General features: G+C 38.1%; 1 protein-coding gene across 1 annotated transcript in view; it reads left to right on the top strand.

Moving 5' to 3' along the window:
- The first annotated feature begins 1,364 nt into the window (after positions 1 to 1,364).
- Positions 1,365 to 16,462, top strand: part of LOC140230580 (arrestin domain-containing protein 3-like) — a 32,750-nt gene continuing 17,652 nt past the window's right edge. The window contains exon 1 of the mRNA XM_072310722.1: positions 1,365 to 1,479. Within this exon, the coding sequence (XP_072166823.1) occupies positions 1,365 to 1,479 (115 nt within the window). The remainder of the gene's footprint in view (positions 1,480 to 16,462) is intronic.

Below are 16,462 nucleotides of genomic sequence, written 5' to 3'. Positions count from 1 at the left end.
TGAGATAGGTTTGCTTATGTTTCTTTCATGATTTTGCCGTATTATTATTCTCATCTTGTATAAAGCGATATTTTGACTACTCGTACTTATTAATTATTTTCATTTTTTTTTAATCCCGCAGCTCTGCAAGTTTGCCGTCATGATGGTTTCACAAGGTTAAAGAGATAGTAACGTTTTACCTGAATCTCCACCTCAACCAAACCTATACCATCCCTTTAGTCTTAGGTCTGTTTACTTTATTGCCAAAATATTGACATAGGCCGATACTCAAAATTTTACAGTCATGTTATCTATATGTTTTCATGCTATCACGTAATGTCATAAGTTGTATGTCCAATACATTTTTCTGAAATTATAAGAAACAATGAATAGGAAATGGAAATATCGATCCTTGGTGCAACGCTCAAATTAGATGTTGCCCTTATCTTCATTACATCAACAAACACTTAAAAGCGCTTCGTGCAATGCCCTTTTGCCACACTGTCCCCGAGACAGACATGGTGCATGCACAGTTATCCGCTATGGGCCGTGCTCTGTGGCGACCGTGTCAACATACCAGCATTGCTGTTTGATCAGCCAGACGACTACACATTATCGTGCATTTTCCAATACGTTATCTCCTTGTTTTCCCGCCAATAGTGCTCCAACGGGCTCTCCCTCTCTGTCCGTCTTCCCCTACAGACGAGCATCTCTGGCCTAGGGGACAGCATCCATCAAGCTCTCCTCCGAGTGGGATGACATCCTCCCTGATAACTTAAAGGGTGACATCCTTCGTGGTAACTTAAAGGGTTACTCCCATCAAGACAGACCCGAGGGGTGTTTTGTTTTGTTTTGTTTTCTGATCGCTCTGCGTGAGCAAACAATTTGCAACCTGCCTGCAATGTACAGTGAAAAACATTGAAAATAAAATGGACAAAGAAATAATTTCTTTGGGTGACATGTGACTGTTATTCTCCACGAGTTGCCCACGCAGCATTGTACGACTTTAAAAGGATTGTTTCAGAAGAAGCACATCGAGGATTTTCTTCTTTTGGGGTTAGCGCATCAGAACACATTAGTTTCTCGAAAAAAAAATCTGACGGCATTGACATTTAGCAAAGCGTTTCATAGGATGCCCTACGGCTACGATATTGCTCCCCTATCAACCGTACCCTGATTTACTCTGGCATCGTCATATTTTTTTTTTTTTCACACGTCATTTTCAGCTCCATTCCCAGTCTTTGATTTATTTACGTTTGCCCACCTGCTATCGCTGGAACACCGCCAGGGAGGTCAAATTTTCCTGATCAACAATAAACACAAGGAAGAGTGAAGAGAAGCAGACAAGAAAGGAGTGGAAAGATTAAAACAAACAAGAGGGGAAAATGACGCTAAGAACGTTCCAAATCCATTTCAACCGGACGCACGCCGTCTACAAATCGGGCGAAGTCATCACGGGGTACGTCGAGGTGAACCTTACGGAAACCAAGCTGCTGAGAGGTAAGAGATTGACTTCTTTTGAACTTTTTTCTCTTGATTGACCTAGTGGGCGCTCGTCATTAATTGGTTCCTTGTCTGTTAGATTGGAATGGCACGCGCCATGAGGGGTTGTTTTGGCTAGCCAACGTGTAACGTGACAGGAGTAAGATTGCACAAAAACTAGATCATGTGACAGCTGCCAATTATCCGATGACTCAAACATTGTTTACACGCATGTACATATACTTATATTTGAACACACACACACATACACACGGTCGTGAACTAGTGCACATTGCAGGTTTTGATTCTTGAAATCTTTGGATACCCTTATTGAGTAAATAGTATGTTTTAAATCAATGTTATGAATACTTTTCATTTACATAAGTAGCCCTCGAGCAATTCTGTTTCACCGGGATCAAAGGCCGAGATGAAATAAAACTGCCCTGGGCTAATTATGCATTTGTGGTGCATATAATGTAATCCATGGCATACAAAATAATTAAATATCTACACACTTATTATGATATGCATGCATTTCGGTTGTTTGATGAATACGTGTGTGTCAATCCAATATGTATGTATATATGTATGTATATATATATATATATATATATATATATATGTATGTATTTAAATGCATTCATATTATTATTATTATTATCATCATCATTATCATCATCATCATCATAATTATTATTATGATTACACGTATACCAATATGAAATATGAAGATGAAATAAGATGTTGAGCTCTGTAATATAAATCTACAGCATGATTACAGTTTGATATGGTTTAGTTTTATTTCTCTTTTCTCTCCAAGTACTGTGACGAATCAATACAAATTGATAGTTAAAGTATACAAAAAAAAAAAGAAAACAGAAACAAAAGTAAAACATACAAGTCAGTATAGAAATTGACAATTGTCACACTAGTACCGTCCCTGATAACATTTAAGAAAGCATCATCATTATAATGCATACCATAATCATAATGTATGTGAACAAGAAAGAAATCAATACAGGGGACCGTATGAAATCATATGCAGAGGTTGACGTGGGTGAGACCCTGGTATATACATTTACATTACTTCACCATTTCGTATGTTAAGCTAACAGTTTTTCCGTATACATGTATTCCTAAAGAAAAAGCCAGAGAACAGTTTGATCCATTACACCACGATTATTAGCTGATGTACCTCAAAGTTTGAGATAAATCTCTCTCCCGGATGGTGAGCTGTAGACATTTCACTAACTTGCCTTTAAGCGATGTTCTCTTTCTGTCAGGTTCTTAATTTGTCTGCTATCCCTCTTTGTTTTTTCTTTCTCTTTTTTTTTAACCCTAATTTCCATTCGCTCTTCCCTTTCTGTAGCTTTTTACTTTATTGAGTGGTCGGAATGTATTATTAAGTACGCTTTAGCTTAACATGCAATGTAATATACGGTACTGCATATTTTGCACATATCTGTTTTGTTTGACTGTTCGCATAAACAATGACAAGAAAACGGGATTTAAGAGTATATTTATGTATGTAAGAAGAGGTTTATCGCAAAGCGATTTAACTCTAAATTTGAAATGTGAAATATTTCCTATCAAAGATGTTAAGTGTCACTGCAAAGGTTTTATTTTATTCTATCTGTTGATGGAGTCACTTTAAAAATGTTTAAAAATGGCGATTATCCCATTTTAGCGATCAAAGTCTTCATATATGTATATGTTTATATATATATATATACATATATATTCATATATTAAATATACAAAATATATTATGTATACCTTTACCTACATACTTACGTAATCATGTTTTTTGTCTCTTTGATCAGTTGTTGATTACATGTCTGACTTCTTGCGACTCCTATACCTCAAAAGGTTATCTTTACAATACGAAGTGGGGGGGGGGGGGGGAGGGCTACCATATAAATATTCCCCCACTCCTAGTCAAACCTTATGGTCAACCATTTCGTTAATTATTTAAAAGGAAACATGCTTTTAAGTTTATATTTGCTTGCATTGCCATGATTTAGGCGCGTTGTTTCGGTTAGTGCCGACATAAGGTTTCAATTGAACTTGTATCCGCGAAAGATGCACCACTTAATGAATTAATTAGATTTGAAAGGTCAAGTGTCAAGCGCAATGCCTCTTCATTTGATAATTAGACTACTGTGTTGTCGTTTAATGAGCCGATGCAATTGTTAAACAGTAATTAATCCTGTTAGCAAGAATACATAACGAAGAAGATTCCTCGACACGATGCGTGTAATGACCATAATGTATGAAAAACGTGCGCGTGTGTACAAGTGTGATGTTTGTGTACGTGTTCGCACTGTCTCAGTGCGTCCATAGTGAAACGTGTATGACACTACTGCTGTCATTGATTGCGCAAATCCCCCTGTCTTAATTAGAGCATCGATGCCGCGAAAAGTAACGTAACCCTGTTTGAGTAACATGTCACTTCTTACAGCCTTAAATTAATTACATTTAAAGGCATAGCTGACAGTGAGAGATATTTTTATCTTCCTTTGTCTGGTTTCATTTATTTCTGTCAGCACACACACACACACAAAAAAAAGATGTCTCTTGTGAGTATACTATTAATTGATACAAGAGAATAAGTAAATCAGACAGCGTCAGACACAACATAGCCTTAAATCATACTAACTTCAACAACAACAAAAGAGCAGTAGGAAGTATTCGGCAAATCTGTTGGTTGTTTTTTTTTTTATATAAATATCGTACAACCCATTTCCCAATGCATTACTATCTCTTCGGACACCATCATGTGTGTAGCCAATCTAGGAAGTACTACACATGAAAACTGATTATGAAGCCTTGATTTGCCTGAGGCACGTTGCGACTCTGTGTCACTATCATGACTATGAAGAAAAAAAAAAAATATAGTGTGGGAAAGGAAATACATGTATAAAAAAACAACTTCAGCATCACGCTTAATACGTTGGGTTAAGGGAAGTATTTCAGATGCTTACGAATAATTATGCTATTCTCAGGACTGGGTAAATCATTAAAAAAAAGACCCTCACCATATTAATACAAGAGCAGGGAAAATCCATGTTTGTGTTTATGGCGAAGATGCAATACCATCCGTCTGGCAAAAGCTCGTGTGGTTTGCTTTCAAGTAAGTATGAAATCACCGCAGGCCATGCGTATACACGTCTGAAGTCTCAGTGTTGTTTCTAACGAAATCTAATCTGCCGATAAGAGGGAAAAAAACACGAAAAGTAAGAAAAAATCGCATACATATATATTATACTTATGTGTACCACACTACTCTGGAGCGCGCTAGCGCAAATGTCAAATCACTTTGAAATTCACTGCGTTAGGTGGATGCTGCGGACCATTAAGTCTGCATTTGTTTTTGTTTTTTTATGTTTCACTGATCAACAATACATAAATGCATTCATTTGTTTTTCAGTTTAGGCATCTATGTATTACGGTAGACACACCATGATTCTTTGTGGTCATGTTGATATACAAGTATGTATCAATAAGATCGAACCCCTTGCCCAGCAGCATTTGGTAACTTTTTTTTTTTTACCTCAGTGCAAAAAAAAAAAAAAAAAAAAAAAAAGCATATCGGTAGACATTTCTAACCATTCATGTCAACAATTGTACACACCCACATTTATATGGCTGCCGAAAATTGGCTAACCACTATAAATCTCGAAATTAAACCATATTATTATGATCCCTTTAGATCCCCTACAAGCAAGATGATCACGATACCCCCCATGCAGTCCTGGAAAATATGTGGCGAAACAGTCATGCATTTTCACGGGTCGATGGCAAGCAGCAATTTGAAGTTAAGTGACCCGGAGGAACAGCCTTCGGGGACAATGCATTTAAACAAAATGGTGAAAGGGCTCAGCGTAGAAAAGGGACATTACACTGCTAGTTCAGTGATTGGCCATTCAGTCATGTCGCAAATTTACTGTAGGTAACGTTTAAATATCTATGCCTAACGGTAAACATGTGTCAATAATGCTGGCCTGCTGTTTCGGAAAAACTTTAAGAGATGCCGTGGCACAAGTAGATGTTAACCCAAAGCACCCATTTTCTATAATAATAGAATAATGGTAATTCACGATATTTATAGGAAAACGGGAAAGCTGGGAGAACAGGTGCTGCTCTTCTACTTTTTGTCTTTCTTTACTCTGATTGAAGAAAACAGTAAAACCGCAAAAAAAAAACAACAACAACAACTTACAGTGAAGTTTCCTGAAGGAAGTTTTCTGTAACCTCTCTGACAAATATGCCACGAAGAGAACAAAGCAATTATAGTATCATGCACCAATGGTATAACCAACAGAGTTTAGATGACATTGTTTGAAAGGAAAAATGAATAAATTGTTAGACGTATAGACACAGCACCAGGAGAAACATATTAAACATCAAAATAGTGATTGAATAGAAAAAAAAAAAGATTATCGGCATGAATCGCATTGTTGCATTTCAATAAAAGACAAAAATGATAGACTCTCAAAGGTGAAAATGCAACTTTAAACATACCTTCATTTCTCTAATGTCTTGACATCTAAAGAAGATAGCATATTAAATCTGTCACCTTGACGTACTCGATGCTTGTCTCACCATGAGATCTGCATCCTTGTTGCTATGACAACTAGTGGATTGATTGAAGCATATATAGCAACCAGCAAAGGTGTCGTCTGCTCAAGACGCGCTGTGAATTATTCACGGACAGGGAGCGCGGCAACTACCCAGTGGCGGATCCAGGAGGGGGTCCACTGGCGCCCCCTTTAATTTTGTTTTCTTTGTTTTTAATAAAAAAAAAACTGATAAAAAATGAAGGGGACGGTGTGCGCCCCATTCATTTTTTTTTTTACTTGTTAGATATAAAGCCATTTTTGGTTGTCAGCCGATTAAACCAGAAAGTACGAGAATTGTGCTTTACGCGGAATAAACCCGGAAGTAACACCAGAAACCGCTTTGTGCCCCTCCCTTTACAGAATTCCTATGTCCGCCTCTGACTACCATCCCTAAAAATGATTATTCATAGATCAGATGAGAGAGGGACACCCCTCTGACCATCAGTTCCCTTTTCTTCCTTTGCCAGCGCTTCTGAATCAATACTAAATCACATACATTCCCCTAACGCTAGAGTTCTATGAATTTTAATATATTAACCTACCATTTATTCCTTATCGCCGAATTTCATTTCATTGCTAAAGATAGTCTGTGTTTTATGTTTAGGTGGTTTGAATTATATTCCGTTTGTTTGAAGAAAAAAAAACACGTCGTTTCTTCCTCAACTGGAGTATTTTGTAGTTTGTATTTTATAACTATTTTAGTAGTTCAAATATCATCAAACTATAGTAGTTTTCGATAAAAACTTTTGACACAATAGCATAGAATCGACATTGCTACACTTGCTACACTTGCAAGTCTCAGCCAGTCGTGTTTCTACAAGGAAAGCGATCAATCATGAATGCTTCTTTCTTTATTTCTTTCTACGTGTACTCAACAGTAATGATAAGAACACGCATAGAATACAATACCTGCAAATACCCACCCTTTATAATATCTCCACTCCATTACTAGGCTTGAATGTCATATCTGCAGTACAAATTGACACTACTTCTAATAAACAAAAACAAAAAGAGAGAAAGAAGACCTTAGTACATACATAGAGCCCATCTGTAATCTTCGAATTCCTCGTAACCGTAATTTTCGTACGACTATTTGACATCATCGCTTGGGGCCTTGCATTGATATTGCCCTTTGTTTTCCCGCACTCGTGAAAACTGCAGGAAATGAAAAGAAAGTAAGAGAAAAAAATGAGGTCGAGGATTAGATGGTGGATTATGGCCTTTTTATAGAGCTGCACACCTCGCAGACACCCCAATATGGTGATAGGAGGGTGTAAAGGAAAAGGTGAGAGAAGGAAAAGGCTTTGCTTCAATAATGACTTCATTTCTCCCTTGACGCTTTTACTTACCTCCCATGTTCTCTTTAATTTTGCGGCATTTTATCTCAGTGTTTGACTCTCAGTTGCTTAAGATTCGGTTTTGGTTTCTGTTTGTTATTTTTTTCTGTATTTTTTCTTGCCTTTCCTCTCTCTCGGGAAGCACTTCACAGAGGCTTTGCTTTATCGGTGGAGAGCCACTTAATAAGCATTAACCATTGCCAGGGTTAAGAATCAAACGAGGTCCATTATTTGTTCTTCGTTTTTGTCTCTTGGCAAGCTTTTATGACAGGCTGTCGGCGTAAAATTTCCGTGAAACACTTAAACGAAGTTTGTTTTGTTTGTTTGTTTTTTTTTTCATTTGCCTTGACTAGAGGAAGACGCCGCGAGCTCTTCAGCATCGCAGCAAGAGCTTTTCTTTTTCTCTTTTTTATTTCAATGCAAACCGAACTTCGTCATCATCCGTTCGTCTCTCATTATCTGATAATGTACCTTGCAAGGCAAAACCATCTGCGAGCTCAATTAGGGAATGTGTCTGCTGCGTAGACGAAGACGAAAGAAGATGGCATGCTGGTTCTCCTGAACAATGTCACGAATGTGATAAAATGTACATATTGCTCTAGGCATTCGAAGTAATCTCTGGATATGTGCTGCACAAGGCATGCAGTCGCACTGCAGGCATATTCCTCACATGCGCTGCGACGAATTAGCTGTTGTTGTTCTGTTTTGTTTCAATTTGTTTTTCTGAATCTAAAGGAGTCCTCAAGTATAACCATTTAACTGGATATGCTGTTAAAATAAACGCACTCTCTGCTAATCTGTAATCCAAAGCGGGTGGCTCTGGTGGCCTATTCGGGACCCTAGAATTTGAAGATCTAAAATTTTGGTGGCCTGAAAAATAAATGTATTGGCCGAAATAAAAAGAAACATATCAAATCGTTTTAAATTATTGTTGCCCTAGGTCACCAAAGGTAATCTTTTCGGAAATTTGGTGACCCGACAGCAATTCGCCGCCCTGTCTCACCTACATTTTATTCTTACATAATCCAGTCAACTCTCCTTAAGAAGAATTCGCTGCAATAAAAGTATACATCTTATATTACAAGATGTATACTTTTATTGCAGCGAATTCTTCTACTCGTCTGAAAAGATTCGCTCTAGAAAACTTATTCTGGGAGACACAGACAATTATTGCATTTTACAGGCCATTTTAAGGAGAGTTCACTGGATTTATGTGTCGCCACGAGACAACGATAGAGACAGATATGACTCTCAGAATACATTGAACCGGCTTACTTCCTCCGAACTTGAGCAAATTATGTGTTTCTTTTATTACTCTGTCATAAAAGGCCGTCATCACTATAAGCGATAAGCTTGCCTACGCGAGACCCGAGTTCCCCGTAGACTTAAATATAAATGAAATACAATACATGCAACGGATTCTTCTTTATAGGTTTTGTTGTGATTGTTTTCTGATAAGTCGTCCCTATATGAAGAGAATATGTGCAAAATGCTTGATTTGTGTCGATTAATAAGAAGGCAATCAATGGTGATTTTGCAAAGATTTTGAGGTGATGGATTTGTGGACCTAATTTCAGTTCATTGAACAACGCTGTAACTCAGGTATTAATCAGTCTTAGTGATTATTGCATGCTATCAGTCGAAGTCAAACACAGGAAGAAAAAAAAATCGCGTGATGATGAGTTATTATTTCAACCCTCGTACATAACTGCTAGTGTGTATTCTGATTCTTTTTTTTTTTCGCCAGCTGAGCTCATGTGCAAACGGAAAATTTATTACCCGCGAGTGCGTTATAATATTAAGATTGAGTACACTCCTCCGCAGTAATTTACATGAAATATGAGACAGTTCAGACGTTCACTTTAAGTTCAAGATGGATGGGAGTGAAAGATGGATTATGGAAGAGTAATGGTAACGTTTTTGATATCATGAGTTTTTCTATTTCACCGCTGCCCATTTATTTAATTAGAGGTTAGTTTTAGACTGAGTGTTTTTTTGTAATAATTTGAATCAAATCCTATTTTGATACTTAGGTGCTGCAAAAATTTATTTTTGTCTCTGGATTGGCTGTCAAGTCGCCGTGTTATAACGTTAAACACATTAAACATAAATCTTCATCAACTATTTTTTTTTAACTTACCTAATCCAATCATCTAAGGATGCCTCTTTCTGTGAGTTTGGAAACGTAGCAGAAAGTGAATTCATTGCCAAACGTGAGCTACTTATAAGTTACCGCATGAAGACTAAAGTTCAATCTGGGGACAGGATGTACTTACGGGTAATTTCCATTCTATTATCGTTCGGTTTGAGATCCAAATCAAATGCAATGGTCGAAAGATGTAAATGTAACGGGAGAGAGAGAAGAGAGAACTTGGCAATTAATTTCATCTTGAGTGCGACCCTTCACATTTAGGATTTCGAGGAATAGATGGATCTAAACAGAGTTTGAGAAAGTTTCGTCTCTTTGCATTAGATGGCAGGTGTATTTTAGTCAATTTTCTTCTGCATCTCAGGCGTTGAAGTAACCCTTTTTTATATATTTCTTGACGGCTTCATATTGTCAAAGTTTAAATGAAAGTCCCAAATTTATTCTAAGTTTCAAAAGACTGAATGAAAACAGAACTCTAATATCGTAGTTGTTTTATGATCAGCAAAATGTAGAGAAAAAGAGAGTTAGAATAGAATACATCATACTGACGACTTAAAAACAACACATTTATCATGATACAAAGGATATTAGAGAGCAAAAATAAACCAGTGCCAAAAAGGCAAGGTCCCGGGGTACGATAATATACGGATGGCTTAGAAGTTTGCAACTGATTTACAAATATCTCTGTAAAGTCTGCTGGGACCCGTAGTTGACAATTTTCTCTGAAGCTGCTGCATCTGCAGGCATTTCAACACCTCTCTACTCTCGGCATAGTGCATTCGATTAGTATTCGGTTGCATCTATGCAATTCACAATAGCCAAATAAATCTATGAAAGGGAAAGGAATTCTAAGTATAATTCTTTAAGGGTATTTTCCCATGATCGCCCCGATATTTAGGGAACGTGATGTGAAACTGAACTATAGTGGAGTATTGGATATGTCATGGTATGGAGGTGTTATAGGCCTTATCACTTGATACAGCTCTAATATATACATGTCTGTGTATGAGAGTTGTGGTTTCTTGTGGTTTCCTACAACACTCACACATGCCCCTCGATGGAAATGAAAAATGCAGAGGTGTAGAGAAGATGGTCATGGAAAATGGACACGAAACGAAATGGCATTCTCCTTCAGCAGCAATGACAGGCGGTCGCTAACACAGCACGTCCCGCATTATTGGCACATTCCCTTGATAGCTTCATCAGTTTGTTCATCGTGATGCTGGGTTTAATAATTCCCCCCTGTGGCTTGCCATAAATGTTTCAAAACACCATTGCTCCCTGTATTCTTTCATTTTATACTTTCAGGTAGAGCAAACTCCGTTATGACTGAATGATATCCATCTAAATTTATTTCAATACCAAGAAACCATTACACGTAGGAAATATATATATATATATATATATATATATATATATATATATATATGTATATATATATAGAGATATATATATATATATCATGTTTCTAATGATGATTCAATCATGATTATCATAATAATCATTATCATTTCAATTATCATTCGTTAGAATCTCATTTATGTCGCATACTAAATTCAGAAAAGTCAATAATCCGTTATCATTTGACAGAAACAATATCAAGAATTTAGACTGTTATGATTATCTCTCTGTATGTGTGTGTGTGTGTGTGCGTGTGTCTGTGTACAGATCACTACAGAGAAGAAGAGAAAGAGATAATATTACGGTCAGACGTATCGAGGACAGCCGTACGAATTTATGTTGGTTCTTCAAGGCACTCTTTCTTTATATCTCCTGCTTGCATAGTGTATCCTCTGTTATTTATTTTACCTCTAATGACGTTGCTCTCCCTCTCTATAAACCCTTATAAATCATCTATCACAGTCCGCTTCCGTTCATTATCTTTTCCACTGCATCATTCAGCCGTTCTCTTCCTCTCTCCCTCACACACACACACACACACACGCACGCACACACAGACACACACACACACACAAACACATCGATTTTTAATTCAGTTTTACCCTCCGATTTCGTTTACTTCCTTCTGCGGCTGGGCGAATAGTCAAGAATATCTGAAACTAATCATCGTTCATCCTTTGTGTAATCAATTATAAGGCTAATGGCGTTTTCCGTATAGGACTGTCATCTTTATAAAAAAATAAAAAAAAAAAACTGTCATAACCGTTGTTGTCTGTGCCAGGGGGTGGTATGTGTTAGGAGAGGCCATCACTCCGGGCCAGGCACGCTCAATTTATTCTCTCCTACGGGGCAGCAGCGTTAAAAGGAGGGGAGAAAATGGCACGATATCTCAATAGGCATGAGGTGAAGTAATGCAGTCATGTCAGTGTTATCTCTAGGGAAGTGCGGCCGGCCCCCGCTGCTATCAGCGGGTATCCGGCTTTTTGGCGGTCGCAGTGTGACATCACAGGCGTTGAAGGCATCTCGTTATGACGTCACACGTACTCCAGTACACGGCACGCGCTGCATACAGACACAGAAGGCAACCACACAAACATCTACACACATGCACACACACGCACACACAGACAGACACACAAACACACGCACAGACATAAACACACACACACGCATACACACACACTTTCAGATATACGCAGTCTGTTTATATGGTGGACATCATCATATGTGACCGGCGACAACGGTTTCAGGCAAAAGTCGGGCATTTTGAAAATTCATTTTTTCACTGAATCACATTGCCCATTTCCTAAGCTTTGCATTGATATAAGACACTTGCATTCTTCGGCACCATAAGTGAGCATGGAAAGCGAAATAAAATGCACTTTTTGAGTTGTTAGCCTGACAAAATTGCGAGAAAACGGGCTTTGAAGATTCACCTCTTTCTCAAAGACAATCTCCGAGCGGCGATGCGAGGTGAGAATCACCCATCCGTACAATGGTGCCAATCGATGTTAAGCTCCGCCTCTAGCAACCACATCGCCTTCTGATTGGCTCACTGAGAGAGTCAAATTTCCCGGGCATCCTTCCTAGCAGCTCAGCGTATGGAGCCAAAAAACAATGCGGTTCGCTCGGGTTTGTTTTACCATTACGTCTTTCAAGATGGCGGATACGATAATTGCACGTATGGTGTACATGTGTATGGTGCACGCATTACGCAATGGCATCCACACGCCATGACCATGCGCATGTAACAGGAGCGGGTGGCGCATCCACACATTTACAAATCGCGTTTTCATTGTTGTTGATTTGATTTTATCATTGCCGACCCTTTTGAAGACAGATAAATGACAGTGCTGGCAAAGGTCACGCTTCCTGTTTGTTTTGCTTTTACAAGCCGTGCATATGTTGCCTTGTTTGGTGGTGTTAATTATATTAAAACAAACAAACAAACACGACTCGTTAGTTTCGTCCGATCTTGATGTGTAGTATTTGGATATAACTGGTTTCATGTGACCTCTCCTTTCCTCTCATCTACCTTCCCATGAGTCAGTCTGCTGTCATAATTTTTACTACATGTACAAGTAGACTATTGTGTTTTTTTTTTCTTTTCACACGATTACGTACATGATATTTGTTTCACTTTCGCTGTCGAACATTGCGGTAGAATAGTTTGAATAGAAAGGCAAACGAAGAGCACGCACTACAGCGTATAAACCATTATAGCAAGAACAACGGAGCACGCGTGGACAAAGCATTCCCCATACCCAAACGCTGTAACTGGTGTCTCCGAAAGCCGAATTATGTAAATGTGCGTGACGCACCAGCCAATCGCATGCGAGACCTTGCGCCGTAGCAACGCTGGGGATATTGGCGCGGCGTTCGAAAGAAGCTCGAAACTGACGAGTGCGATCCAACATAGGGTGCTTAAAATTCCATTTTCGATAGGAAAAACGTAGTCTTATGCTACGAAATTTAGTGTAGATGTAGAAAACATATCAAAGATTCGATTTCTGCAAAAAACCCAAATCGACAAAAATAATGGTAAAGATCTTTGTACCCCGCCTAGGAGGAAATTTGCTATTGCGACTTTTGCCTGAAACCGTTGTCGCGGGTCACATATCAGTGAATTTACCATGCTTGCATCGACTCACACGGAGAATTCAAAATGCGATGCGTGTGCATATTTTCTCTAGGCTCAAAGCAGAGGTACTTATGTGATACGCGAGTTGTTCATTTTTATCATACCCTGACATGGAGCATTTCAATTTAATTCAGCGTACTTTTTTCCCTAACAGATAGGTAAACAAAACAAGTAGACAAAACTGGGGCATTTGGAAAATATTATTTGAAACTGTTCTGAATATTTCACCTGAAAAATCATTGTACAGTCGCAATCTTGCAGCCTCCCTGACAAATTTAAAGCAACTAATCTCAAACTGGCAATTGCAATCTGGGTTAGATGTTAACATTGTGAAACACCACAATAGTTGAGGTTTACGTTACTAGTCAGTACTGCCACGGATAAACAAAGAAAAAATAGTCTGCATCTATCGATGTGTAAATTCGTAACAACAAAGACGATTCTTTATTAATAAATTTATTTAAGAAACAGCGGATTTTTAAAACTAAATGATATATCTAATTGTAAACGGAATATAGTATATAGTTGGGTTTTTTTTTTCCAATTAAGAATAAGATTATATTTTCGAGCCATAAGCTTGAGATGTGTGCCTATGTGTGCAGGGAATATTCAATTGCATTTCACAAATAGGTTGAGGATTCGTCTCTTATCGCTAAACTGGGACACAGCTCAAAATAGTTTTCAGCATGTGAGATCCTTCTGACAACAACCATTACCAATGGAAATGAATGCAAAGTGATGTGCTTGCACCCACCCAACCCCTCCTTAACATCCCCCCCCCCAAAAAAAAAAGAAAAAAAATGCAATAGGTGGTATTGAGGATCTAAAATGCATAGAGACTTCTTTAGTTCAGTTCAGCTCAGTTCAATGACATTTATTTCCAGCAAACGTTAATATACGTAAGTACAGATAGCAATGCGATCAATTTGAACATACTGGGGCACATCTTATCTATCGTATAAATTGAAATTAAGTACAGATAGCAATGAATTTGAACATACAGGGGCACATCTTATCTATCGTATAAATTGAAACTAAGAAAGAAATCTCTTGCTATAAACCTAACATTACTTGGATTCTTGGTCATAATGTTTCAATGATGTGGTCTTACTAGATAAAACGACATGGCAGGTATAACGTCATCCAGTACACTGTTTGAACCAATGAAAAGATTTGTCAGTGCTTTAACGTTTGCATGTTTGCCCATGAAATTAGACAAAACTTTGATGATGACTGCCATATATATGATCCAAGAATTGACTTTAGAATCTCTGCGATCTGATTGGTTAATTGTCATGCATTGATTTTTACTGATCCACACTGAGCCATGCGTCCGGTAAAATCCGAACGCATGGCTCAAGTCTTGTATAGTGTTGTAGGTGTACCGAATGCATGGTGGGGAAAATGGTTTTTAATTGTATTTCATGAATTTACGGGCCCATTTTATAACCCCAATGATGCACAGGCCTATTTCGTGGATCAATGAGAATTGGATGCTCTCGTTTAACTTTGGAACAGTCTAAAACCCACTCGCTGCACTCGTTGTTTTAAATAGTTCTAAAGTTAAACTCGCTCATCCAATTCTCATCGATCCAATCTGTCTTGTGCATTATTTGTATACTATGAATTTCCAGTCAAGCCTGCCATCGAGTTGCTGCAGTAGTGAAAGCACTAGACAGAGGGCACCGCAGAGCTGTATGTGGGGTGTAATTTTGAGAAAATGTCCAACTGTTCCAGCAATGATTCGTTATGACACATTGGCCGCTGCCTGCCTCGGTTCTGTCACTCATCAATCCATCTCCCCAGATCACCGCCCAGCCGGATCGGCTGTTTGGTTAGCCGAGATAGCTGCACTCCGCGTAAATCCCACTCGGATGGGGGTTATAGCGGTCTCAGTCTGACAAGGAACGTTATGAAACATCGCGTCTTGTAACTGCCAGGAATTACATCTCGCTATCTCTCCCTCCCTTATCTCTCTACCTCCTTCCTAAAAACAAGACGAATGAAAACGTTCACTCACGAGGGAGTGAATTTCAGAAAAGCACGAATTTAGAGTGAAATCGTAGTGAATTTGGAGTGAAATATATGTTTTTCACTTATTTTGGAGTGACCTCAGGGACCACTCAAAAATCTTGGAATGATCCCGAAAGTCACTCCAAAATAAGTGAAAATAAACATTTTCACTGAAGATTCACTCCAATTTCACTCTAAACGCAATCTTTTCTGTTGTTCACTCCTTCAAGACGATACATTTTCACTCTAAGATACATACTACTATAAAATACATAAGATACATTATATAAATATATATGTATATATCCATGTGTATATATATGTATATTATAGAGAGAGGGAGGAGAACAAGAGAGCAAGATAGAAAAATATATCATTTATATTCATATTTTTTCTTTCTATTTCTCTCTGCCTACTTGTCATTATCTCCTCCACTTTCTATCATGATCCCAATCTGTTACTAACGTTTTCATTTACAAATATACATATGGATATATATATATATATTACATACACATACATGTTTATGTATATTTATATATTATTATATCCATATTATCGAACATCTAACATATTATCTGTTTGTTTGTCTGTATCACTTTTATTATTCCTCTTCTCTTCCTCCATTCTCCAGTCTTTCTGTCATGGGGGGGGGGGGTATCATAGGGAGGGGGAAATGAGGGGAAAAAATCTGTCTTGATGGAATGAATGTGGGTGGTGCAGTAATATCTTCCGTAGATGAGAACGTGGTGAAGGGTTTAGCGCCTTATGCGATGGGGAAAAATCTTCCCTGTGCTTCTATCGAGCGTGGGGAATACCAGAACCTTAAATGATCACA

The sequence above is a fragment of the Diadema setosum genome, chromosome 7 (assembly GCF_964275005.1).
Source record: "Diadema setosum chromosome 7, eeDiaSeto1, whole genome shotgun sequence".
In the NCBI taxonomy this organism is placed as follows: domain Eukaryota; kingdom Metazoa; phylum Echinodermata; class Echinoidea; order Diadematoida; family Diadematidae; genus Diadema; species Diadema setosum.
Note: the sequence above shows the minus strand (reverse complement) of the source record. Positions and strands in the feature narration are given on the sequence as shown.